This window comes from Aythya ferina (assembly GCF_964211825.1).
Source record: "Aythya ferina genome assembly, chromosome: 23".
Classification (NCBI taxonomy): domain Eukaryota; kingdom Metazoa; phylum Chordata; class Aves; order Anseriformes; family Anatidae; genus Aythya; species Aythya ferina.
Window position 1 is genome coordinate 7,015,388 of NC_140321.1, and position 24,692 is coordinate 7,040,079.

Sequence of the window (24,692 nt, forward strand, 5' to 3'; positions counted from 1 at the left end):
CCAGGACCGGGGGGGACCCTGCCCCGGGCTCGGCTCCTCACCTGGGGCATCGCCGGGCGCCGCGGTCCTGCCGATGTTGGGCAGCAGGTACTCGATGTTGGGCACCGACTGCGCCTCCTTCTCGTCCACGGGGGTCTGCAAAGGGACGGGACGCGGGGTCAGGGGGCTGCTGGTGGCCACCGGCTCTGCGCCAGGGCTCTGCCCCCCGCTCTGCCCCCGGCTCCGGGCCCAGCCTGGCCTCACCTTCTCGCCCTTGTCCTCCTTGTCGCTGAAGAACCAGTCTGACTGCGGAGGGAAACGGGAGAGGGGTTAGGGACCAGCGAGGCAGCCCCGGGGTGCAGCAGTCCCTGCCCTGCCCACCCAGGCAGCCCCCCTCCAGCCCCGCCAACGCCACCTACGTGCTGGATGAGGGTCTCCACGATTTTGTAGCGGTCGGGCATGTGGGTCACCATGTCGGTCATGTTGTCCTCGGACGTCCGCACCAGCGTGGGGCCAAACACCAGGGCCAGGTTTCGGGGCTCCATCTGCAACCGGAGCTGGGGTCGGTGCCTGCCTGCGGCCACCCTCTCGGGTGCCATCTCCCTTCCCACCCCAGCCGGGGGGGCTCGGGGCCGGGCGGGGAGCAGTACCTTGTTCTTCTCCGAGTGGTCCGCAATGGTCTTCAGGTGGCCCACCAGGAACTTGAGCGTCTCGTAGTAGTGACCTGGCAGGTCCCGGATCTGGGGGAGGCACGGGGTCACCCCTCTGCTCACCCCACAAGCGGGCAGTGCTCCCCCCAAGGCCCTGCCCCGTCTCCCTACCAGCTTCCTCAGCGTCCTCATCCTCTCGCTGGCGTCCTCTATGCGGTTGGCCTCGATGAAGTCGTTGTACTTATCTGAAAGGGACAGGGGGGTCAGGACCAGGGGGAGGGGAGCAGGGACACCCCTTGGGGACGGGGACCCTTGGGTGCGGAGGGCTGGGGATGGGGCTGGGGGGTCCCAACAGGACGGGACACAGAGGGGCAGGGAAGGGGCAGGGAGCGGGGCCGGTGGGCGCAGCGGGGAGGCGCCACGGCCGGGCTGCGGGACTCACCGTCGGTGAAGAGCGGCTCGGGGAGCTTTCGGAAGAAGGATTTCAACAGGCTGCTGATGACGTTCAGGTCCTGCCACCGCTGCGGGGACAGAAGGGGCTGCTCAGTGGGACAGCACCCGGACAAGCCCAGGCACCAGCAGGATCAAGCCCCCAGCCCAGGGCCACCAGCACCAAGAGGGACACCAGCCAAGGCCACCACGGCCATGGGGACGGCAGGAGAGCTGTCCCCACCCCGCACCCAGCAGGGAAAGCCCAGCACCACCACTGCGCCGTGAGATGCAAAGACACAAACGTGGCCCCGAGCTGCGGGCAGCATCCACTAGGCGGCCCTGCCACCACGGGGATGGTCACGGCACGGAGACGGGGACGTGACGGGGACAGGGACCAGGACAACAGCCCCAGGAGCACCCCACGGGCACGGAGACGGGGCCACGGGGCCCTCACCTCGTCCTGCAGGTTGATCTCGGTGGCTCCCTTGTTGAGCTGCTCCTGCAGGCTGGACACCACGGCGTTGTTCCCGGGCACGCGGTAGATGCCCATGTACTCCAGCCCGCGGTCCTCCACCACCTTGCAGCAGGCTTCGACGATCAGGGGCACGTTCTGGGGGCACAGGGTAAGCGGTGAGGAAGGCAGGGGGCTGTGTGGGGTCCCTGGGGCTGCCCCCGTCCGAGGCAGGGCCACGCGCTCTACCTTGTTGTCCGGGGCAGGCTGGCAATCCTCCAGCCTGACGCCAAAGGCGCGGGGGGCAGATTTCTTGTTCTTCTTCATGAGGTTGATGCCCCAAGGGGCTTTCTGGGAGCTGCTCTCATCTGGGGGAAAAACAACCATGGGATTATTTGTTAAGAGGCAGGATGGAGAAACGGCAAGGGCGTCCCTGCTGTGCTGGGGAGGGGTGAGCGTGCGGGCACCCCTCCCTGCCAGGAGCACAGGATTGCCGTGCCGGGGGTCCCCGTGCCGCAGGGGGGCACCCACCTTTCATTACGGCCGCATCCTGCCTCGGGGACCGGGGTGCACTGGTTCCCGTCTGCTTCAGGAACTCGGCTCGGATCCCCAGCCCACGGGAGCCCTTGGGCGAGGAGTCGGGCTTGGCACCCGCCGGGCTGTGGGGAGAGCAGGGTCAGGGGGGCACAGCCGGGACCGAGCACCGTGGATGGGCCCCCACCAACCCCCCCACAAAGCCCGGTGTCTGCCAGCCTGCCCAGGGTCCTGCCCCGGCCCCATGGGTGCTCACGGGGCCCTCCCTGCCCTTTGGTGCTCACCCCACAGGGCTGCACCCCCATGCTGGGGGACCACGGGGCTGAGCCCCACGCCAGTGCTGGGGGAGTTTGGAGCCCTTTTAACCCCCTGCTCGGAGCTTGCCTGAATCAGGCCCTTCTTGCACCCCAAGCCAAGTCTGGTTTTGCTCAGTGCCCACTGCTCCCTGGGGCGTCCGGGGGTGGGCAGGGTGCCCCGCTCGCGCCCCGCAGCCCCGGGGTCCATACCTCACTTTCCGGTAGTCGTTTAGCTTCTTGTTGATAAGCGCTTGGCTGGCAAAACCGGGGTCCTGGGGAGGCAGAGACAAGAGGGGAAGGGGGAGCTTGAGCAGCGCGTTCTCCAGTGGCCCTGGGTAAGTCCACGCTCTCCCAGATGCCACACGGGGCCAAGGCGCAGCCCGCTCCTGCCTCCAGCGCTCCTCGCCGAGAGGCACCTCCAGCGCCTGCCAGCCCCAAAACCGGGGCGAGGGCAGGACCCGGGCCCTGGTGCCCCAAAACAACCGGTGCCCGGCAGTGCTGGCTGCCCCGCAGAGGACTGCAGCACTCCTCACCATGGCACACCGCACGCGAGCAGCACAGGGGCTCCAAGCCAGCCCCAGAGGCTCAAATCCAGCCCTCTGCAGCACGTACACCTCCACCTGCCTGAACCAGACGCACAAACTGCACCCCACGGTGCCCAAAGACACGCGCCTGTCCCTGCAGGGTGTTCCCTGCGGGGTCCCGGCCCCAGCGGGCAGCCAGAGACAACTCCAAGTGCTCCAACCCGGCAGCACCTTCCCTGCGCCGGCGCTGCCAGCCCCGCGCCCTCCGAACGGGGCCGTGCTGCAGCAAAGCAGAAACCACTCGAGCTCAACGCCCCCTCCAGGGCCGGAGCCGTGCCACAATCCCGGCATCAATGCTGAAACCAACCAAGGCCACCCTGGCACCGCAGGGAGATGGCTCACACCAGCCCAGCGCCGGCACACCCAGCCCTGCGCAGCCCCTCCAGCGGAGCCCGCGGCCCCGGGAGCAGCTCTCCCTTCTCTGCCCCGAGCAACCACTGCACAGACCACAGCGAGGGCTCAGCCCTGACCCTGCACCAGCCCCGAGGACAGGCAGCACCACAGGGACCGTGTCCGGCGCGGGCAAGGAGCTCCCTGCAGGTCTCACCCGCAGCCACAGCGACACCAACGCGCCCCGGGGTGCTGACGCACCGCGGCCGGGGCTCCAGCCAAGCCACACACACTCCTCTGCTGCTTCACTACCAAATGCAACCAGCGGCACCGGCACAGCCCCTGCCTGGCCGAGCCTCCACGATGCTCCGAGAGCCACACCGCCTGTGCCGAGCACCTCGGCGCACCCTGCCTGGCCGAGCCGACGGAGCCGCGCTCTTCTTGGATGCGGCGGTGCCCGGCAGCCCCCGTGCACCCCTGGGAGCACGGCGCGGCGCGCAGGACAGGCGAGCCCCACGCTGCCCGGCCGAGCACGGGCTGGCCGTGGCCTGGGGAAGCAGCACAAGGCAAAGAGCCGGAGAGAGCCGAGGCGGTTAGTGCCGGGAGAGCCAGAGGCAGCCGGGAGCCCCATGTGGCTCTCACCTCGCCCTCGGCCTTGCTGTTCTCCCTGATGACTTTGATCCAGGCCAGCATGTCTTCCCGATCCTCTGCCTGAAAGAGATATTCACAGAAGTCAGCGGTCGTCAGCCGGAAGACGTGCTTCCTCTTGGTCTCGCTGTAGGAAATGTCCACCAGGCACGCTCGGATGCTGATCGGCTGCTCCTCCTCACCTGGGGCCGGGCCGCAGGTCACTGCCTCCCGCCTGTCCTTGCACAGGTACAGCGAGTGGGTGCGCAGCACGGCGAAGACGCGCTTCCACTGCCGGATGCCTCCACCGACTTTCTGCGGGGAGAAGGAGCCGGGCCCGGCCGTCAGAGCTGCCCGCGGGCCCCGTGCCGCTGGCCGGGCCGGGGGTCCCCGCGTACCTTCCCCTTTTTGGTGAGGATCTGCTTGTAGTGGAGCCAGCCCTCCTTCCTCACGTCGCTGAACGTCACGTCCGAGAGGTCGGAGGTGGAGTGCCTTTTGGAGCGGGTGTCTTCGGACGTACCGAGGCTGTCCAGAGACTGCGGGGGCGAGACGGAGCGCGGGGTCACGGTGCTGGCGTGGGCTGTGCCTGGTCCTGCCACCCCCCTCTGGGGTCCGTGCCACCGGCACCCCCAGCCCCGGCCGCCTGCACTCACCCCGTCGGTGAAGAAGCTCCTGAGCATGCGGAGGCTGGGGACCCGGCTGGGCATCCTCCTGCGGAGAGAGCAGCCCCGTGAGCGGGGGGGGGTCACGTCGGGGAAGGGACGGTGCCCGCCTGGTGGCCGGGTGACAGGAGCCAGCCCTACCTGAGGATCTTCCCCTCGTCCCGAAATGTGTTCAGACCATCGTCGCATGACTTGGAGCGCTCGGTGGTGATGGCCAGGAGGTAGGAAGAGCGGCGGCCGGCCTTGATGCTGCCTGCGAGGGGAAGGAGGGCAAAGCACACGGTCACGGGGCTTTGCAGGGCTCGGGCAGGTGCCGAAGGTGTCCCGAGGGGGAGAAGGGGGCAGAGCCGCAGCCCCCGGCCACAGTGAGCCCCTCTGCCCCTGCCAGGGGCTGTCCCCGTCCCGTCCCCACTTACTGCAGTCCTGCGAGTAGTGCCGGCTCAGGGCGAAGGCGAAGGTGGGCGAGGAGGGGCTGGTGGCAACGGCAGGGGCAGAGTTCATGGCACTGGAGACGACGGAGGAGGCAGGGACGTGCTTGGCCTTCAGGTCGATGCTGGGGCTCGTGGGCTCGTCTGCGGGAGAGGGGTGGGAGGTTGCAGCAGGGTGTAGGGCAGGACGGGACAGGAAAGCCTACACTGGGAGCCCCTGACCCCAAAAAAAGCCAGAAGCCCCCGCTGCACCCAGACCCTTGCACAGAGCAACCCCGACCCCCACCGCTCCCTGCCCGCTGCGTCCAGCCCCAGCCCTGGGGTCCCCACTTTGGGACTAATCCCCCCCACGGTGCCCTCCCTGCCATGGGGCATCCCCTGAACTGCCCAACCTGGAGCAGGGCCCGACGCCGGCGAGCAGCCAAACTCACCGATGAAGGGGATGGAGGCCAAGGAGTCCTCGGGGGCCGCCAAGGGGGCCACGCGCCGGCTCGAGCGCTCGGCTGCCGGCCTCTCCCCCCTGCTGCCGGCTGCCGGCGGGTCGCAAATGTCCGTCTCCTTCACCCCATCGGGGAACACAAAGTTCATCTGCCGCAGGGGGGGCGGCATCTTGCGGCCCGTGGGTGGCTTCTGACGCAGGACCACCTCCTCCCTCCGCTCCTCGTGCTGCTCGGGCACCCGGCTGCTCTCCATCCGCTGCTCCTGGGGGGCTTCGGGGGCCAGCGGGGGGCCGGGGTGAGTGGGACCGGCGGGCAGGGGGGCAACGGGGGTCGCCCTCTCCGGGAACGGGGCTGCGGTGGCGGCCGGCCGCTGCGTGATGCTGAAGGTGGGGAGGCCACTGAAGGCTGGATCGCGGAAGGAGCGGGCGTGCAGCAGCCCGGTGCGGCGCTGGAAGGAGGGGCTGTAGCTGCGGTAGCCGATGTACCCCGAATCGTCCACGCTCTGCAGGTTGGGCTGCGACGGGTGCTTCTGCACGGGGGCTGCCGGCTCCCGCGGGGCGGCGGCGGCGGCGGAGGAGGAGGAGGAGGAGGAAGGAGGCGCGAAGGAGCTGTGCGTGCCGGGCGGCCCCGCGGCCGTGGCGCGGCAGAGCCTCTCGGGTGGCCAAGCAGAGCGGTCGAGGCGAGGGGAGAGCAGGGCGCCGGGCTCCAGCGCCTCCATGGAGCGCCCGCAGCGGCCCAGGCTGTGGTTGGAGCGGGCTCGGTGCGCCCAGCCCTCGCGGGCGGGCTGCAGCAGGGTGTCGTGCGAGGCGCTGTGGGGCCAGCCCCGGGGGGTCGCCGAGCCCCCCAAGCGGTCCTGGGACACGCTGCGGTAGCGGGGAGGCATGGCGTATCGGCGCTCCTCCGAGGTGCTGCGCCGCGGCTCCTGGCTGCAGAACCAGCGGGACAGAGCCTGCTGGCACTCCTGCCGGCCCGGCACCCGCGGGCCCCCGCCGCCCTCCTTGAAGCCGCAGTGAGTCCGGTGCTCCGCGGGGTGCTTGGGACCCCCGCCGTAGCAGGAGGGGGCGGCGGGCGGGACCCCGTACCGCTCGGGCAGAGACGATGCGCTGGAGCCGGGGCAGGCGCTTCGGGAGAAGGAGCCGGGGCGCCCGTGGGGCACGGCGGGGCGCTGCGGGGGGCCCCCGGGCTGCGGCTCCTCGGGGCGGTGCGCGGGGCTGCCGCCCCCCTCGCTGCGGGTGCCGGCGGGGCGGTGGGCGCGGGGGTCCGGAGGTTGGCCGGGGGGCGGCTCGGCGCCCCGCGCCTGGAAGGGGTAGGTCTTGCGTGGGTAGCAGAGGGGAGGGGGCTCGGGGATGCTCTGCGCCCCGCCGGAGTACGGCTCGTTGCCCTTCAGGTAGGCATCCTGCGAGTACGCCTGCGGGAGGACGGGGAGGGGGTCAGGGAGGGGGGCACCGCGGCCACAAACCCCGCTCCCACCCCCGGGCAGGACCCCGCAGGGACGCTGTCTCCTCGTTACCATCGGCTCAGCTTGGGCAGGGCCTGGTTGCAGCCCCCTCACCCACCCAGGTCCTGCTCTCCCACGGGGACCCCCCCCTTGGCCGCCGCCGGCCCCTTCCGCTCTCCCCGCCACCACGCAGCGCCCGGCCGCCCCCCCTTCCTGCTTCCCAAAATACCCCAGGACGCACGGGCTGGCCCGGCCCCGAGCTCTGGCTTTCCCTTCTCACTTTTCACAGGCGCCTCCACGCCCTGGGAAACCTCAGAGCCTGGGGAAGGCGCAGAGGTGAGAGCCCCCCCCTTGCTGGGGCTGCAAGACCCCCCCCCATCCCTCTGGGGACCCTGACGCTGCTCGAGGCCACCAGTGAGGACACCAGCAGCCGGTCCCGGTGCTCACAGACCCCAAGAAAGGCACCCACCGACCTCCCCCAGACCCCTGGGCTCCAGCCACCCTCTGGATAAGCCAGACCCTAAATCCCAGAGCACCCAGCCCTGTGGCTACGCCTGACATTGCCCCCCAAAAAAGCAGGGGGCACATTCCCCAGCCCTCCTGCCCCTGAGCCCCCCAGGACCACCATCTCTGCACCCACCCATCCTCACAGGGGCCCTGTCCCCAAGTGTCCCCCGGGCACCAGCGTGACCAGGGGCACTCGGACCCCCAAAAACCCCCCACAGGATGGGTCCAGGCAGGGAGAGCAGCCCCTCTCCTCCCTTCCTGGCTCCCCCCGCGGAGCTGCTCGGGGTTCTGCTGGGAGCCCCCCCCCCGGCCGCGCACCGCAGGAATGCCGGCACACCCCGGGAGGGCCACGCCGGGGAACCTGAGCCCTGGAAACCAAACCGGTCCCTGGCACCCGCCCGGCAAACAGCGAGGGCAGGAGGGATTTCACTGCCCCGCGCCGGGATCTGCACCCGGTTCAGCGCCGGTGCCACCGGGACCCTGAGCCGGGAAGGGGGGGGGGCGCACAGCCGGGGGCAAAGGGTTCGGCCAGGCGCTGGGGGGTGCTCACCAGCTGGAGGATGTCCTCGTCCTTGGGCATGATGGAGAGCTCCAGCACATCGTCACTGCGGAGAGAGGGGGCTTGGGGTCAGGAGGGGCACGGCCGTGGGACGCCTGCCCCCGGGGGAGAGACCACGCGCGGCCAGGTCCCTGCGGTGCCTTCGCCTGCCCCAGCCGGGACGGGGACGGCGACAGGACCTGCTGTGACGTGTCCCCTCCACGTCACCTCCCGGGCTCTGCCCAGCCCCGTGCTGCTCCCAGCCCCGTGCCAGCCCCCCCGGGAAGGGGACTCACCTGTTCTGGATCAGGGCGATGACCTGCGAGTAGGTTTTCCCAATGATGCTCTCCCCGTTCACCTTGACCAGCCGGTCCCCTGCAGAGGGGGGGGAGAGATTGTCACCACGAGTGTGCCGGAGGTGGGGACGCCTGGATGTCCCCTCACAGCAGGGACAGGACACATCTGGGGCTTTGGTCAGGGGCAGAACCTTGTCCCGAGTGACAAAGGGAGCTGCGGGGACCCCAGCGCTGCTCAGGACATCCCCACCCAGGGATGGCAACAGGGAGTAGCGAGAAAGGGGAAAAACGAGGAAATGCAAGAAAAGGACCAAAACGAGCCCCAAAAGCCCTGGCAGACGGGGCAGAGCTTTGTGCCCATCCCTCCAGCAGCTCTGAGCCTCCCTGGCTCTGTCACCCCCCCCCTGCACCCGCAGCGTGCCCCGCTCACCGGTGCGCAGCCCGGCCTGGTGCGCCGGCCCGTCCTCCCGCACGTTCTTCACAAAGATGGTGTCCATGGGCTCCAGGCGGCTCCGGGGGGGACCTGCGCCCGGGGGACAGAGGGTCAGGGAGCCAGCGGTGGCACGGACAGGTCCAGCCCCCCACGAGGAGCGAGGCAGGCACCCCGCACACCCCACACACCGCGCACACCCCCTGCCCAACCAGGCTTTTGCACGCTCAGCCCCTCGCCGTCCCTCCTCTGCCTCGCTGAGCCCACTACGTGCACTCCTGCCCTGAGAAACACAGGGTCCTGCGTGGGGGAGACCCCTCTGGGGGGTCCTGAGCTCCCCTTGCCCCCAAAGCAGCCACAGCTCCTCCTTGGCACCACTGCGGCTGCGGTGACATCCCCCCCTTGTCGGGCATGTGGCTGGGGCTGGGGCTGGCAGGAAGGGGAAGGGCGATGGGGACCCGGTGCCGATGCGGGATGCTGAATTCCCCGGGGACCCCCCGCAGCGAGGCCGGTGTCCCCCCGGTCCCCACGAGCACCCAGCACTGGGTCTCAGCACCCCAGCCCGCCCGGCCCCGCGGTGCCTCGTCAGCCCGCCAGCGCCTCGATGCGTTCTGACGCCTTCACATTCTCTCCCATCACCGTCAGCCCCCAGGGGACAGAGGCCACGTCCCCGTCCCCAGACACCCGAGCTCAGCCCAGCCGTGCGCCAGGGGTGCGGGTGCCGACCCCCGCCAGGCTCCCCGGCTTTGGGACAGCCCCCGCGGCACAGCGAACCCCCCGAGGGGGCACCGCGCCCTCCCGCCTCTCCGCGTGTCCCCAAGCTGTCCCTGTGCTGCCCCACTGCCTGCCTCCATCTGGGGCTGTGCCGCCAGCACCACGGCCACCCACCAGCGGGGACGGCTGACCACGACCCGGCCAAAGCCCCCGCCCCGACCCACAGGAGCCCTCTGACACCCACAGCCCCCGCGCGGTGCCGGCGCTTACCTGCTCGGTTCCCATTCTCCTCCTCCTGCCAAGAGAAGAGAAAAAAACTCATTTGGTGGCGGGGCCAGGATGGACACCACCAGGGGACCGGGAGGGGACAGGATGGGGCGGTGGGGTGGGATTCCCCCAGCCAGGACAACTTGGTGGCACCCCACAAAGCCCCTCGCGGACCCGCACGTCCGTCTGTGCCCCTGCCCTCTGCAGCCCCAGGCTGTGTGGCCAGGGTAAAATTAACTCCTGACACCGGATCCCGCGGGGCCGTCAGCGCAACCCGGCAGCAGCAGGGAGCGGGACCTGGCCCTGGGGCACCAAGCTGCTGGGGAAGGGGCCGGTTTTGGGGCAGGGAGTGTGAATTTGCTGTGTCTGCGTGGGCAGTGGGGCTCGCCCTTCTCTGGGTCCCCTGAACCTCCCCGGGGGGAGCGTGAGCCGCCAAGCCCCCAGCTCCACGGTGGAGCCAGCTGCCCCCTGGGCCGCTCAGCCCCACGAGCAGGTCCTGAGGATGGAGCCAGGTGCCTGGAAGGGGATTTCTCACCCTACAAGTGCCTGATGCTGCCATCGCCAGAGCAAAGCACTGGCTCGGCTCCAGGCAAGAGGCTTTGCCAGCAGCATCTCTCTGCAGGGCACTGGGGCACGGCCCCGGTGTGCCCAGGACAGGCAGGGCCCTGTGGGGCACTGGGAAGGGCCACGTCTCCACCACAGCGTGAGGAGGGGATGCTCCTGGTGAGGAGGAGGGGGCTGGAGGCCCCTCACCCCATTGCCCAAAGGGAAGGAAAAGCCACGTCCAGCACACCCCCGGCACGCGGGACACCACCACAAAGCTGCCTGTGCGCCGAGCAGCTGCCACGGTGCCAACACCAAACCGTGGGGCTGCCGAGGGTCCCTCGGGGGGACCCTGGAGGCACCGACTCGCCCCAGCGCCCAGCCTGGCCCCCAGGCAGCCCCGCTCCCCGGAAAGGCGCTGACGTGGCCGCGGCGGGGCTGGAGCGCCAGGAATGCGGAGCTGCCGCCCCCCTCCCTGCTGAGTCAGCGCCACCGAAACTCAGCCCCCAGACCTGGCCGCCCGCCGGCACCCATGGGTGCCGAGCCAGCCGCGCCCTGCGCTGCCAGCTCGGAAGTGCCGGGGTTTGGCTCAGACGGGTGCCGGGAGCGAGTCCCAAAGCTCCTTCCCCAAAAGCATCCGCCCCTGGCGGCTCCCCGCGGGTCCCTTCCCGGCACCGGGCAGATCCGTGCGCTCCAGCCTTGAGGTGGCTCAGCCCCAGCAAAAAGCCCCCCGAAGGCACAGGGTTGCCCAGTGCCCAGCCCCAAAAATCCAGGAGGGAGCGGGCAGGCTCTGACACAAGGCAGAGGAAGCTGGAGGGATTTGGGTTGGTTTGGTGGGGGTGGCACCGAACGGAGGGGGCTCCCCAGCCAGCCAGCCAGCGGGGTGACGTCCCCACCCCTGCCCTCGCAGCACAGGGGGACAAAAAGGGCTAAAATCCTGGGCAGCATCCCGCAGCCACGTCCCCAAGCATCCTAACACCAGCTGCCCCCCCGCTCCAGCCCCTCCAAGCCCCCACGTCCCCCCTCTCCAGCAGACCCCATCCTGGGGTCCCCCCGCCCCCAGCCCCAGCCCTACCTTGGCCGGGGAGTGCACGGCCGACTCGGGGGGGTAGACGATGAAGTGGCGGAGGGTGAAGCCAAACCCCCCCTGCGTGCTCTTCCGCAGCACCACCGTCTTCGGGCCCCCCCAGGGGAAGGGTCCCTCCGGGGGCGCGTTGTCGTTCGGGGACGCCCCATCTCTGCGGCCCGGCGTCGGCTGTGGGGACAAGGGGGGGGGTGTCACACGCAGCAGGGTGGGTTTGGGCAGCCAGCCCCCGCTCAGCACCACGGCCCCCGGCCCTGGGGTCTGCTGGAAAGCCCCCCCCAGGTCCCAGGAGACCCCTCCCGACTTCCAGCCCTGCAAACGACAGCTCCCAGAGCCCACCCCAAAGGCATCCCCAGAGCCTCCTTGGGAGGGAAGAAGGCACAAGGAAAGGGAAAAAAAAAGCAGGGGGGGACCTGGAATGAGCCGAGCCTTGGGTCTGGATGGGACCCAGGACAGAGCAGACAGAGGGGAAGCTGCAGAAGGGGGGCAGCCGGGGGGTGCATGGCCGGGGGAGCCGGAGCTGCGGGGACAAAAGGTCCCCTTCCGATTACTGGGGACAAGCAGGAGCGCCCCGGGGCAAGCCGGAAAGAGGCCCCCGGGGAGGCAGCGGGCAAAGGGCCACAGCCAAGGAAGGGCCGGGAGCTGGCAGGGGACGGGGACACATCCTGGAGCCAGCCCCAGCTCGGGGCCAGCGCCGCCTCCCTGCACCGGCACCAGCTCCCGGAGCAAGGCGGCGATGCACGGGGCCGGGGGGTGCCCTCCGGTGCCAGGGGGGTGCTCTCCGTGGGGCTTTCGGCTATGAAGCTGTGTCCGGGGGCTCCTTGGTGGCAGAAAATATTCAAAAATTCCTCCATGCTGCCCCTGCACTGCCCTGCCCCATGCGAGCGCCTGCAGCGCCAAGCCCCCAGCCTCAAATCAGGGACTGCAGGGACACGGAGCGTAGCCACGCGTCCTTCCTCGAGTCCCCCCCCCCCTCGGGCACGTCCTGTCACCTCCGTGCCCAGCCAGGCGCACAGCAGGGGATATCTGACCAGGCTGTGCCTGCGAGATAACCCCTGGCCACCCCGCCGCGGGCTGGGGAAGGAGCTGCCACCAGAGAAATCCACCGGCGGCACCCGCACGCCAGGAGCAGCAGACGGGACCAAGAGGGACCCCCTCCCTGTCCCCAAGCCCCCATCGAGCTGGGATGTACATCGAGCTGCCTGCTGGTGCTGGGGGGAGAGCTGGGGTCACGGGGGGGGGGCGCCTGCATCCATGGGTGCCCGAGGTTGGGTGAGCCCAGGGGGGCGCGGGGCTGCTCGGACGGCAAAGCCTGGAGACCTCGCCGAGCTGAGGAGGGGTCTGCAAGCCCACGGCGAGGTCAGGGGGGGGGCAGGAACCCCAGGGACATCACCGCACCTGGCTGAGCACCCCACATCTGCTGCCCACGTCTGCAGGGGGGGTTCCTCCAGCCCCCCAGCCCCTTGGGGCCGGATCCGTCCCCGCTGGCAGCCCGGCTCACTCCGCAGTGCCCAGGCTCTGCAGCCCCCGGGTTTTGCCCCAGGGGTGTTGAAATTCAGAGACATCTCCCCCCGGAGGGAGGGCAGCAGCGGCCGCTGGGGCGATGAATGAGGGAAGAGACAAAAACCAGGCGGGGAGGGGAAGGGAAGGGGGGGACGCACAAAGGGACGGGGCACAAAAAGCCTTTGTTTGCCTGCGCCTGTGCTGAGCCGGCCCTTTTGCTGCGATGGGCTCAGCAGGGCTCCCTGCACCCCCTGTGCCCTGCGTCCTGCCTGTGGCACCCGTCCAGGCTGGGGGGGTCCCAGGGGGTCCCATCCCTCCAGGGGCAGGGGCCCAGCACCGCAGCCCCCCAGCCAAGGGCTCCCGTGTGGCCTCTCCCCAGCACAGCCCCTCTCCTGGCCCCCACAGCCCCCCCCGGCAGCTCGGTTTGGGGGCAGCGACTTGCACGGAGAGCCACGGGGGTGCTCGGGGGCTTCACCCATCTGGGAGATGAGGGCGGCTTGGAGCACCTGCAGACCCCACGGGTACCCCCCCCAGGAGGTGCAGAGCTGTGATGCTCCAAACCCTGGCACCGGGGGGGCCAGAAAACCCCAGCACTGAAGTGGGGCACAGCAACACCCCCAGCCCTACGCACCCCCAGGACCCCAAGTCCTCCCTGCGCCCTGGGGACCCCAAACACAACCGGAACGGGCTCCCCAGGGACCCCAGGCCCCGCACCCCGCCACTCGGCGCCTGTCCCCATCTGCGCCCTCCATTGTGTCGGCCGCCGGCTCGCTGGATTATTTTTAAGCTGACAGCTGAATGTGCCCCGCTGATTTTAACCAGCCCCGACAAGCCTCCGGGAGGGCAGGAGCGGCGCAGACACCAGCGGCGGCACCGACCCGCGGGGACGGGGATGGGGACGGGGACGGGGACGTGTCCCTGTGTCACGGGCATGTCGGAGCCGTGGCCGTGGCTCCAGCGTGCCCGGGACACAGGGACACGTCCCCAGGTCCGGGCTGCCCATTACCAAGCACTTAGCGCCAGCACCAGCTGCCCAGCAGACCCCCGGGACCCCCCCACGCCTCTCCCCCCTCCCCGACAGGCTGAGCCACCCCATTAGCATCCAGCTCGCTGCCAGCCTCAGAGCACAGGGGGCAGACAGAGGGGTTTCTTCCCGCAGCTGTGGATGCTGAAGAGGGTCCCAGCCCCCTCTGTGAGCCCACCACGGAAAGCGCCGAGGACCCCAGGCCAGAAGGGGCCGCAGCCGGCACCCAGAGGTGACCCCAGCCCGGTGCCCATCGCCCGGAGCCGGTCCCAGGAGCCCAAACCCCCCTTGCAGAGGGGCTGGAGGAGATCCCTGGGTTGCAAACAGCCCGGCCAGGCTGTCTCCAGCCCAAGGTCCCGACCTCGTGGCGGAGGAGGGACTGAGCAGGGACCCAGCACCCTGACCCTGCAGCCAAGGACAGGGGGGCGCCGGGCGGGAGCACAGCGCGTTCCCTTCGCCCTGATCCCCCGTGGTCCCCCTTAGGACTTCCACTGCCCCACAGGCCCCGTCTGGGGGGGCTTCCCCCTCTGTCCCCAGCTCCATTTCATCCTCCTGGCCTGTGCCAGCCTGATGTGGGAAGTCACCCGCTGCCAAGAGACCCCACAGAGACCCCACAGAGACCCCACAGAGACCCCTGTGAGGACACGGGCACGGCAAACCATCCTGCACCGGGCTCAGCTCACCGTGCCCCAGCTCTCCTCGCCACCCGCCCCAGCTTGGAGCTTTCCAGGCTGCAAAGCCCCGGCCGTGTGCTCGGACATCCCTGCATGGGAAGGGGGGGTCTGTCCCCACGTCAGGCACCGCTTTAAACTTTGCACGAGCCGCCCCCGAGCCCCGCTGAGCCTCCCCTGCCCCACACCAGCACCCATACACAGCCCAGGCACCAAAACCCAGCACCGAACCCCAAAACCGAACCCCACAAAGCCTCCCCAGCGCTGCTGTCACAGGGCCGTGCTCATCCCAACAATCAGCCGTGGAGCCGGGCACCGGGCACGCTGCCCACCCTGACGCGGTGCCGGCCGGCACCTCCCGGGGACAGGCAGCCCCCGGTGCCCCCCCCGCTCCCTCGCCCCCGGCACCGGCAGCGGGGCCTTGTGCCACGTCGTGCCCCCCACGGGTAGGTAGCCCCCGCTGGTGCTGAGCCCCTGCAGAACAAAGGAGAGCTCTCCCCACATCCCCCAGAGCCTCGGGGTGGGCAGGATGCGTCCCCCCCCCCAGGCACAGCGAGCAGGGCAGAAGGAGCAAAGCCCCCGCGCACAGCTCGGAGCCCCCCAGCGGGGCACGAGCCCGGCCCCCCAGCCTTGACTCCCCGAGCCCCCAGCCCCAGGAGGAGCCAGGGCAGAGGGATCACAGCCCCAGCCCCCCTCAGCACCCTGCAGCCCCCCACCTCGCTCCCCCCCAGCCAAGCAGCGACTCCCGCGCGCGGTCCTCACCCTGCGGCCCTTGGCGGTGCGAGGGGGCGCGCAACGGGGCCGGGGTCCCGGGGGCCAGCGGGGCTCGGGGGCGGCGGCGTGGCGGCGCAGGCTGCTCAGCCAGATGCAGCGGGGCTCGGGCGAGCTGCAGTCCACGCCGACGGCGCGCTCGCACCGCCAGCCCTTGCCGGCTCGCTCCACGCTCCACAGCGCCTTGCTCACCACCGCCACGGGGCTGGGGGCCGGCGGGGGACCCCGCAGAGCCCCCTGGGACCCCCGCTCCCCTCTTCCCGAGCTCTCCTCCACCATGCGGCCGCGGGATGGGCACGAGCTGCGGGTGGCGAGGCGCAGCAGAGCGGGCGCTCAGCCGCTGGAGCAGCTGGTGGCCGGCGATGCCACGGCTCCCGTCCTCGCCACCGGCCCCGGCGGGGGGCTGGCGGGGACCGGCCGTGCCGTGGCGGCTCTCATGGCTGCTGGCGGCTCTCCCTCGGCAGCAGCACGGCCCCCACCGTGCACAGCAGAGGACGGGGGGGGGGGGTGGACGGGTGGGGGGAGGCGTGCGGCCGCCCGCCCCAGCCCCGCTGCAGGGCTCCGGCTCCAGCTGCTCGCGGCGCTCAGCGTTCCCAGCCCCACCGCCCGCCTCCCCCCCCCCAGCCTGAAGTTTTGCTTCACACACACTTTCCCTTTTTCCTTTTTTCTTTTTTTTTTTTTTTTGGTTTTGTTTTTCGTTTGGTTTTCTAACCGCCCCCTTCTTCCTCCATCACCCCGGGCAGCATCCGACCCTCCCCGCTTCCTCCTCTCCCTCCTCCCAGCCCCTTCCTTCCTTCCTCCGCCGCGGGGCACCGGGCGATGCCGGGACGGGGCTGACAGCGGCCGGCACGTCCCTGCGAGGGGCTCCGCAGTGGGGAGCCCACGGAGAAGAAGCCGGGGGTCCCAGAGCCCCTCTCTAAGCACAGGGACCAGCAGAGCCCCCCAGCAGGGCCATGTCCCAGCCCCACTCTCTTCTCACAGCCCCCCGGAGGTGGTGGCAAAGGGAGGGGTCTCCAAGGACGCTCCCCACCAGGAGCCCACCCAGAGCCCCCCAGCTCCTCCGCTGCCCCCAACACCAGCCGGTCCCTGTTCCCCCCAGGCAGCCACGAGCCACCAGCCCCCCTGATTTAACCCCCAGCTCCCACAGCTGTGGGTGAACGATGAATTCCCCTTCCCCAGCCCACCCCCCCGTGCACCCCCCCAGAGCCACCCACACCACGGCACCCAAAGGGGGGAAGAACAAAGGCAACAGCAGCACCCGGGGGAGCCCAGGCTGCTCCACGGGGCGCAGAGGAAGAGGAGGAAGGATGGGGAGGAAGGAGCGGGAGCACCCAGGGACAGGGACCTGGAGCTCAGCATCCCCTCAGGGGCCCCGGGCACGTCTTGGGGGGGCAGCGGCTGCGGCCCCAGCTGGGACAGCCCCGCACGAGGGCTCCCGTGCCGCATTCCTGCCGCGCTGGAGGCCGGGGGGAGGCACGTGCGGCCGCGCCGGGGAAATGCCGGGCATTGCTGGGATTGCAGCCCCCGGCCATGGCCCCCTCCTCTCCTCAGCCCCCCCTGCACCACGACCACGGAGGGACCAACCTGCCAGGACCGAGCCCCCCCACGTGCCATCAGGACCGTGGCGTTCGGCGCATCCCCAGCACCGACCCTGGCCAAGGCGCCACAGCCTTGTCCCAAAACAGCCCCGGCGCCTGCCCCGAGCCCCTCCGGGGGCTGCTCAATGGGTCCAGCAGCAGCCGTGTCCCCAGAGACCCCACCGCACGCCCCCAGCACACCCCCCAGCACCATCCCGGTGCCTCTGCGCCAGCACCCCGGGGACAGAACGGGACGTGGTGAGATGGGGACACGAACCCGTCACTGCCCTTCCTCCCCTGGCCCCTGGGCACCCCCAGGGCCACCCCCACGTCACCTGGTGTGTGTGCCAGGGGTGTCCCATGGGAGCCACCCTGGGGGGCTGCCCCGGCCCCCGCCTGCAGCCCGGGGACAGGCAGCCTGCCCATCTGCCCGGCCTGCCCCGACAGGCAGAGCCGCCGAGCCGGCGGAGCGAGCCGGGGCTGAGGCAGCTGTCGGTGCCAAGCAGCGGCCGGGGGGGGAGGCGCTTTGCTTCCCTCCGCCTGCTGAAACCAGGCAAAAAGGGGAAAAATTGCAGCTTGGGGCTGGGGGCTGCGTGGGCCCTGTGTGTTGTGTGTGACCCCGCGCCCTGGGGGCCCGATGGGGAGCGCAGGCTGAGCCCCCACCCAGCGCCGCTCCCTGGCACCCATGCACGGCCCCGTTTGGCCGCGCAGCCCCTGATGCTCAGCACCAACACAGAACGGGGGCGTTCTGCGGCCCCGGGGTGCTCCCGGTGTCTGCACCTCAAACAGCAACGAGGCCAAAGTGGGGGCCGCTCCCCCCCGTGCACATCGGCACCTGGAGCAGTGCCGGCTGCCCCGGGGACAGCACGGAGAGGGGGGCTGATCCTGCCACCTCTGCTCACGCCTTCCCTGGCAGCACCGAGCACGCAGGCGGGCGCTGACCTGGGGGGGCCAAGGGGGGCCGCTCGCCCCGGGGCGTGCTGAGCGGAGGTCGGGGCCCCCCCAGTATTGTTCCCGCAGCCCAAACTGGGAAAGGTCAGGCGGCGTTCGCGGGGGCAGATTCCACCCCGAGGAATGCGAGCGCGCCTGGACGCCTTCCAAAATACTTGTGTTTTGCACAGGAGTGTCCTAAACAGACGGCCAAACGGGAGCAAGGGGGAACGCGGCGCGCTCCCGGCATGCACCGGCACGCCGCGGCAGGCAGCGGGCGAGCGCCCACGCGTGCGCACCCACGCTGCCAGCGGGCGGCAGGGCCCTCTGCCGGCACCGCTCCCTGCCTGCTGCTCCTTGCCACCCGGGACCCCGCAGCACTGCCCCCAGCTCGCTCCTGCAGCCCCGGATCTGCCACAAAGCGCCCGGCACGGCTCCGGCAGGGCCGAGCGGGGAGCACGGGCGAGCTGCTGGGAAGCTGAGGCACGCAGAGCGCAGAGGAGCCCAGCTCGTGGCACAGCCGTGGCCCTGCTGGGGGTGGCACCGCAGCCCCACGCTGACCCCCCCACCCCATCCCAGCTGCGGCCCTGGGTCCCTGCCAGCGGGAGCATCACCAGCCCTTGGCAGGCTGCGAGGATAACGTCACAGCGGGGCGAGAACAGAGGACAGAGGGACCAGGGGGACCGGGGGGGACCAGGGGATGGCCAGCTGCCGGCCCTGCCACCACCACCATGCGCAGGGGTCCCACCGAGCCCCCTCCTCCGGCACCAGCAGAGGTTTCCCCAGCCCGGAGCCAGCTCAGCGCAGGAGCACACGGGGCCGGGGGGGAGAGGGCAAACACTAATCCCTCCTGAACAGCGAGCCGAGATTAGGGTCAGAAAAATGAGGTTTTAATAGGATTTTCAGGGAGGAGAAAGCTGTGCTGAGGCACTAGCTGATTTTTAGCCCTTACATGGCAGTGTTTCCCTGCTCCCACCTGCAGCGGGGCCCAGGGAGGGGGACCCAGGTCCCAGCCGTGCACCTTCAGCCCAGGCCAGCCCCACGGTGCTGCCTTCCGGATTAACGCCCCGCAGGAGAAAGCATTTTAATTCTCTTTAACCCAAACGGGGGCTGAGGAGCTTTGCAGCTCAGCGGGGATTTGGGGGCGTGCTGGTTTGTTTGCACACAGCCGGAGCGTGCCCCCCCTGCCTCTGGGATGCCACCGGGTGACAGTGACACCCCCAGGCCAGGAGCCCCGGGGACGGGCAGGCTCACGCGTGGGTTTGCTCTGAGCACCCAAGCAGCCTCCCCTTCTCCTGCTGCCTTCACAAGCACTCGGTTGGTGGTGGCACCCAAACACCCCCCGAGGGGCCGAGCATCACCACGCCGAGGCGCACCGAGCAGCGCTCACAGGGGGATCGGGGACAGCCACCAGGAGCCCCTCGAGCAGAGATTTGGGGCTCCCAGCCCTCAGCCCAGCTCACGCTGGGGATGGCACAGACAGAGCCACAGGAGGTGCTGGGCTCAGGCACCCAACCCTTGCCCGAGGCGCTCGGCACTGCCCAGGGTATGGTTCGAACCACGGCACCGCCCGGGGCACCAGCACAGCACCAAAAACAGGGCTGGGATCCACTGGGGGGGGCAGAGACCCAGCAGCATGGGCGGCTGCAGCCCCCCAAAGGGCAGATCCCCTCCCCAAAGCAGCCAGGCAGGGGTGATGCTGCCCAGGGGCTGCCAAGCACCAAAGACAAACCCGATGGTGAAGCTGCTGGAGGAGCAGCGAGCGGGCTGCCTGCCGCTCCTCCCTCTCCAGCCTGGGTGTTAACGCGGGGAAGGAAATGGCCTGGTTCCTTCCCAACACAAACTTTTTATCTCGACAGCGTCTCCTTCGCAGCCCCGCCGCCAGCCCGCGCCGGGTGCCGCCTGGCTCCCTTCCCTCCCGCCCAGCACCACCGTGCTCAGCTCCCTGCCGGCCCCCCGTGCCCCGCTGGGCTTTTTTGCCCCTTTTTGTCCCGAAGCTGAAGGGCTCCAGCTCGCCCAGCCAGGGCACTGGGGCTGTGGTGCAGCATTAACAGAAATTTGGGGAGGTGGCCATGGAGCCCTCTCCCTTTTCCACAACTCCCCAGCCCCGGGTGCCTGCTGCAGCTCTCCAGCAGGCGTTGGGGGAGCCCAGCCCTAGGGGGGGTCCCCACCACAGCACCACCACGGCTGGGTCTCCGGGGGCAGGATCCCCCCCGGGCATCTGCATGAAGCCTGAGGCTCACGGCACCACGGCACGAGCGCAGGGCAGGACACGGGGCTCAGCCCGGCCAGGCTCACACACGCCGAGCTCCACGAGGGCTCCAGGCACCACCTCCAGCCCCGGCACGGGCAGGCCCCCAAGGCCAGGGGATGCTCAGGGGCTCGGCTCGGCTTCAATTCATGGTGCTGGAGGGGAAAGCGGCTGCGAGGAGGGGGGCGAGGGCTCGGGCCCGAGAGGAAGGAAGGGGGGAAGAGGGCTCGCTGGTGGGGCTGCCTCCGTGCCCAGCTCCTCCTCCTCATTCTCTGCCCTGTCCTAAAAACGGCGTTATCGGCAGCAAGCCCTAGAAAAGTAACAGGATTCCGTTTCCTGTTTTTCCCATGGAAACCCTCAAATAGAAGCTGGCCTCATTATTGTAATTTTTCGGGTCTTTTTTTCAGCAGGGCTAACAATGAGCCATTTCCTCCGGCGGCTCCGAGAGGCACCTTGCGCTCCGCTCCCGTTTGTCCGCGGCACCACGGCGGAAAATCCTACCCAGCGAGGTCAGGGGCAGCTGCCGGCGACTTCCAGCCCCTGCCCCACACGAGGCCGGGGGCCTGGGGAGGGGACGGCCACGTCCCTACAGCCCTCGCACCCGCAGGGGACCCCGCAGCACCCCGTGGTGCTTGGGTGCTGCACGGGGACCAGGCCCAACATTGAGGCCAGGGAGGGAGCACGGGGCTGGGCAGCACCCGGGCTGCTCCAGGGGCTGCTGGAAGCAAAAAAATGAGGGAGATGCCCAGGGAAAACACAGCTCCTGCTGCACCTCGTGCCAGCTGCTGAAGCCAGGCAGCGACTGGAGCCTCCCTACAGCCACAGGGAGGACAAGAGGCGGCAGGGGGGACACGGCTTTGGGGACACAGCTCGGGACGGCCGTGGCACCGGGTGCTGATGGCGTTTTCTGGAGGTTCTGAGCCCGCAGAGCACAACCTCCATCCCACCTCCTCTCCTGCACCTCTCCTCCTGCCCACGAAGCCGGCCCCGCAGCTGCCACCCACCCCTTCTGGGGACACCGGTGCCCCGCTGGGACCACACCAGTCACCGCCAGCCCCAGCGGGGACCACACTTCACCCCGAAAGCGCTGGCACCGCAGCCACTGCCCGGCTTCCCCCCCCCCACCCGCCCCGGCCTCGCACAGGAGAAAAATAGCCCACTATGTGCCACAATAGCACGATTGTCCCCAGAGCCACCAGGCCCCTTCCCACCCGCCCCCGGGAGCTGCCCCACGCGCTCAGCCCCATCAAGGGCCCCTCTGTTGCCGCCGGGGCAATGGGCACGGCCGCCGCGAGCACCCCACACCTGCGCCCCGGGGTGCCCCGCACCGGCTCTGCGGCACTGCCCCAGGGGTGTCTCCCACGGTGGTTATTTTAAGGCAGAGCTTCCCCTCCCTCGCCGCGGGCCGGTGGCAGGGCAGGGAGGAGCTGCCAAGCCCAGGGCCACCCGGCTGGCTGGGAACTGGCAGCAGCACCGGGAGCCACCTCGGCCCCTTCCCCGGGGACCCCAGTGCCATGGGGCTGCTCCAGCAGGATCGGTGCAGGACCTCGGCACAGCTCCCTGCCCCGCTCCCTCCTGCCACACTGGGTGCTCAGGCACCAGCTGGGTCCCAGCACAGCGTGACAGCAGGATCGCTCGCTGCGGTCACCAGCGTTTCATTTTGGCCACTTTCGGATGACTCACGAGCCGCGTTTCCACCCCTTTCCCTGGAGAGAGCCTGGCCACCAGAGTTGCTCTCCAGCTCCCAGCTCAGATTTTCCCCTTGCTCAGCCCTTCCAGCCGTGCTGAGCCATCGTTCCCCGAGGCGCCCGCCCGTGCAGGACCCGCAGGAGTGGGGAGGGCGCAGCTGCCCCGCGTGGGGATGGGGAACAGCACCGAACCCTCATCCATCTGCAGCCCTAGGAAGCCAAACTGTGATGGGAACGGGATCCTCAGGGATGGCACGGCACCAAAAAGCCCTGCTGTACCTGGGGCTGAGCCCAAAGGCAGCGGTGGGGAGCATCCCCTGTGCCCCCCCGGTGCTCCTGGCTCCCTCCGAGGCGCAGCACGGCACCGCGGCTCTTGCGACACAAACCCGCCGCCGCGCCTCGGCAGAGGTGTGCTGGCTGCCGTGCTGCCCGGAAAGGCAATTAGGGAGACTTAATGAAATCCTGGGGATAACGAGCCGTGGAAAAGGAGTCAGCGCTTTGGGTGCCGTGAGCCAGCGAGGAGGCGGCTGGGCCGGGGCCAGCGGCACCGCGGCAGGTTTGAAGCAGCCACCAGGGTTTGCAACCCGGGGCAGCCGGAGCCAGCCTGGCCCCTGGACACCCCGGACAGGTTTTGGGCTCGGCACAGCACGGCGCAGCTCGCGTAGCCGGCCCTGCTGCTCGCAGCCTGCAGGCAGCCAGGTCGATATTTTCCAACTTGAGTGCTTAAAATAGGTCATCTATCTCCATTCCTTTTTAAATCAGGTCCTGCTGCCTGCTGAAGACAAACTTGGTTTATTAATGGGACAGCACCGACGTGAAACCTCATCTTTTTTTTTCCTTTAATGCAAATAAAAAAGCATCCCAAAGGCCTGGCGTGTCCCATGACGATCCCCTCGCCATATTCTCCTCCAGCTTGCCCACCAGCAGCTCCGTGTGAGCCACGGGGGTGAGGCCCCAGCCCCGGCTCCTGCTCCAGGCACTCCTGGGGAGCCGCTCGCCCCCTGCCCTGCCCGCCACGCTCCGGCGAGCTGCTCCGCGCCCTCCCACACCTCCGGCAGCAGCCGCAGCCCTGGGCTGTGCCCGCACCCTGGCCGGGAACCCACGCCCAAAGCAAGGCGCACGAGCCGAACCCCAACTTGTCACCAGATCTCCCCAAAACAGAGACCACGGGCGCAGAGGTGTCCCCCAGCCCTGCCTGCTGCTAAGAAGATCCTTGAGCACTTCCCTCGCATTTGACACCACAAACAATGTGGATGGCACTGCAGGACTTTTGGGGGGGTTTTAGGACACTAAAAGTCACCCAGGCGTCACCCTGCAGCACAAGAGACGGGTGCCAGAGCTCACGGCGCGTGATGCGTGCTCAAGGTTAAACACCACGGCTGCGGCGAGCCCGGGAGCCCTCCGCACAAACAGGGACCCACGGTGCCAAAATCCCCACTGCGCCAAGCGGCCCCCAGCACCTCGCCACGCCGCACGCCCCGACCCTGCGCCGGTGCCAGGTTTCACACTTGCAAGCCAGGATTGCAGCAGGAGGCCCAAACACAAGCTTTTCCTGTCTTTCAAGTTCAGGGTTCAGAAAGAGAAAAAAAAAAAAAAAAAAAGCATTAAGAAATGAGCAGCTCCTGTAAATAGGGAGCAGCCCCATGGGGCCCAGTGCAGAAGGGTTCAGCCCCAGCAGCGAGCAGGGGGCTGTGCACAGCCTCTGCCCCTCGCTGGGATGGCAAAGTGCCATCTGCACAGAGCCAGGTCCCATGTCCCTGTCCTCCCGGCCATGCCAAGGGAGGCAGCAGCAGTTAAATTGCTCGCCCCGTGTCACCGAGCTCCCCAAGTCACCCAGCAAGTGGGTGGCAGAACCAGGCAGAGCGCAAAGCCCCCATGCTCCTGGTCCTGCCCCTCAGAAGGGCACATTTCACCCCAAAACACAGCAGAAGACAAGGCCAGATATCATGAAACCCCCTCAAAAATCTCAGCCCCGGCGCACAGCAGCATGGAGTAAGCACGGAGGAATCCGAGGGGAAACCATGATTAATGCTCAGCACTGCGACGAGCAGCACTCCTCATATCTGAACCATTTCGCACACCAATTAATCCTTTGAGGCCGGTTATTAGCCCCACTGCGGGGCCGGGGAAGCCGAGTTCAAATAAGCAGGAACTGAGGAACACAGGCCGAATTCAGCTCTGGGGCGAGGACGTGCAACCTCTGCTCGGAGCAGCAGGCGTTGTGCCAGTCTGCCACCGTGGCCTACATACCAGCCCGGGCGCTACCCCGGCACGCGCCCACCACCATCCCCGGCCCCAAATCCCCACGGTGGGGTCCCCAGCCTTGCCCCCAGCCCCACGGTGGGGTCCCCGTCCCCGCCCGGGCTGCGGCACAAAGCCCGGCACGTCCCTTCCCCGGCCATCCACTGCAAAAGGGGCCTGGTCCTGTGCCCCCGCTGCCAGCGGTGCCCAGGGCGGTGTGGGACGTGCTGCAGACCCCGGGACCCCGGTGCCAGGGGCAGGACACGGGGCTCTGCCAGCGGCCGGGATGCCGGTGCCAGCGCCACGCCAGCGGCATCGCCCCAAGAGCCAGGGGCAGGGGCAGGGGCAGGGGCAGGATGGGGCCCGGCTGCAGCAGCGTTTGGGGACCGACCCCCCCCCGGCCGGCGGCTCCCGAGGGGGAATCGCGCGGGGCCGCCCCCGGTTCGCCTCCAGCCCCGCCGGACCCCACCGGGCACCGGGGGCGAGCCCCGCAGCCCAGCCCCGCTCCCTGCCCCGCTCCCGGTCCCGGTCCCGCTCCCGTCCCCGAGGCGCCCCGGGCATCTCCAGCAGCCGGCCCCGACCCCGGCCCCGCTCCCGGTGCCCCCCCCGGTCCCTCCCGGTCCCTCCCGGTGCCCCCGCCCCGAGCCGCTCACCGCGGGCGGCGGGATCCCGACCAGGCAGAAGGCGATGCCATTCATCGGGGCGCGGCTCGGCCCGGCACGGCTCGGCCCGGCTCGGCCCAGCGAGTCCCGGTCGGGCTCGGTCCGGCCCCGCACCGCGCGGTCCCGCTCGGCTCGGCTCGGGCT

General features: G+C 69.6%; 1 protein-coding gene across 2 annotated transcripts in view; it reads right to left on the minus strand.

Annotated features, from left to right (window-relative positions):
• ARHGAP23 (Rho GTPase activating protein 23) overlaps positions 1-24,692 on the minus strand; it is a 28,380-nt gene extending 3,688 nt beyond the window's left edge. Inside the window, exons 1-22 of one of the 2 annotated variants that reach the window (XM_084496812.1) lie at positions 24,540-24,692; positions 11,222-11,401; positions 9,607-9,631; positions 8,623-8,715; positions 8,193-8,271; positions 7,909-7,963; positions 5,405-6,821; positions 4,962-5,117; positions 4,687-4,798; positions 4,537-4,594; positions 4,282-4,419; positions 3,899-4,198; positions 2,553-2,614; positions 2,044-2,171; positions 1,762-1,880; positions 1,516-1,671; positions 1,072-1,150; positions 801-874; positions 630-719; positions 399-524; positions 244-285; positions 42-135 (exon numbers count right to left, since the gene is read on the minus strand). In XM_084496812.1, the coding sequence (XP_084352938.1) occupies positions 42-135; positions 244-285; positions 399-524; positions 630-719; positions 801-874; positions 1,072-1,150; positions 1,516-1,671; positions 1,762-1,880; positions 2,044-2,171; positions 2,553-2,614; positions 3,899-4,198; positions 4,282-4,419; positions 4,537-4,594; positions 4,687-4,798; positions 4,962-5,117; positions 5,405-6,821; positions 7,909-7,963; positions 8,193-8,271; positions 8,623-8,715; positions 9,607-9,631; positions 11,222-11,401; positions 24,540-24,584 (3,628 nt within the window). In that variant the 5' untranslated portion in view covers positions 24,585-24,692. Of the gene's footprint in view, positions 1-41; positions 136-243; positions 286-398; positions 525-629; positions 720-800; positions 875-1,071; positions 1,151-1,515; positions 1,672-1,761; positions 1,881-2,043; positions 2,172-2,552; positions 2,615-3,898; positions 4,199-4,281; positions 4,420-4,536; positions 4,595-4,686; positions 4,799-4,961; positions 5,118-5,404; positions 6,822-7,908; positions 7,964-8,192; positions 8,272-8,622; positions 8,716-9,606; positions 9,632-11,221; positions 11,402-15,190; positions 15,718-24,539 lie in introns of those variants that run through there. The other variant, XM_084496811.1, reaches the window with a different exon arrangement.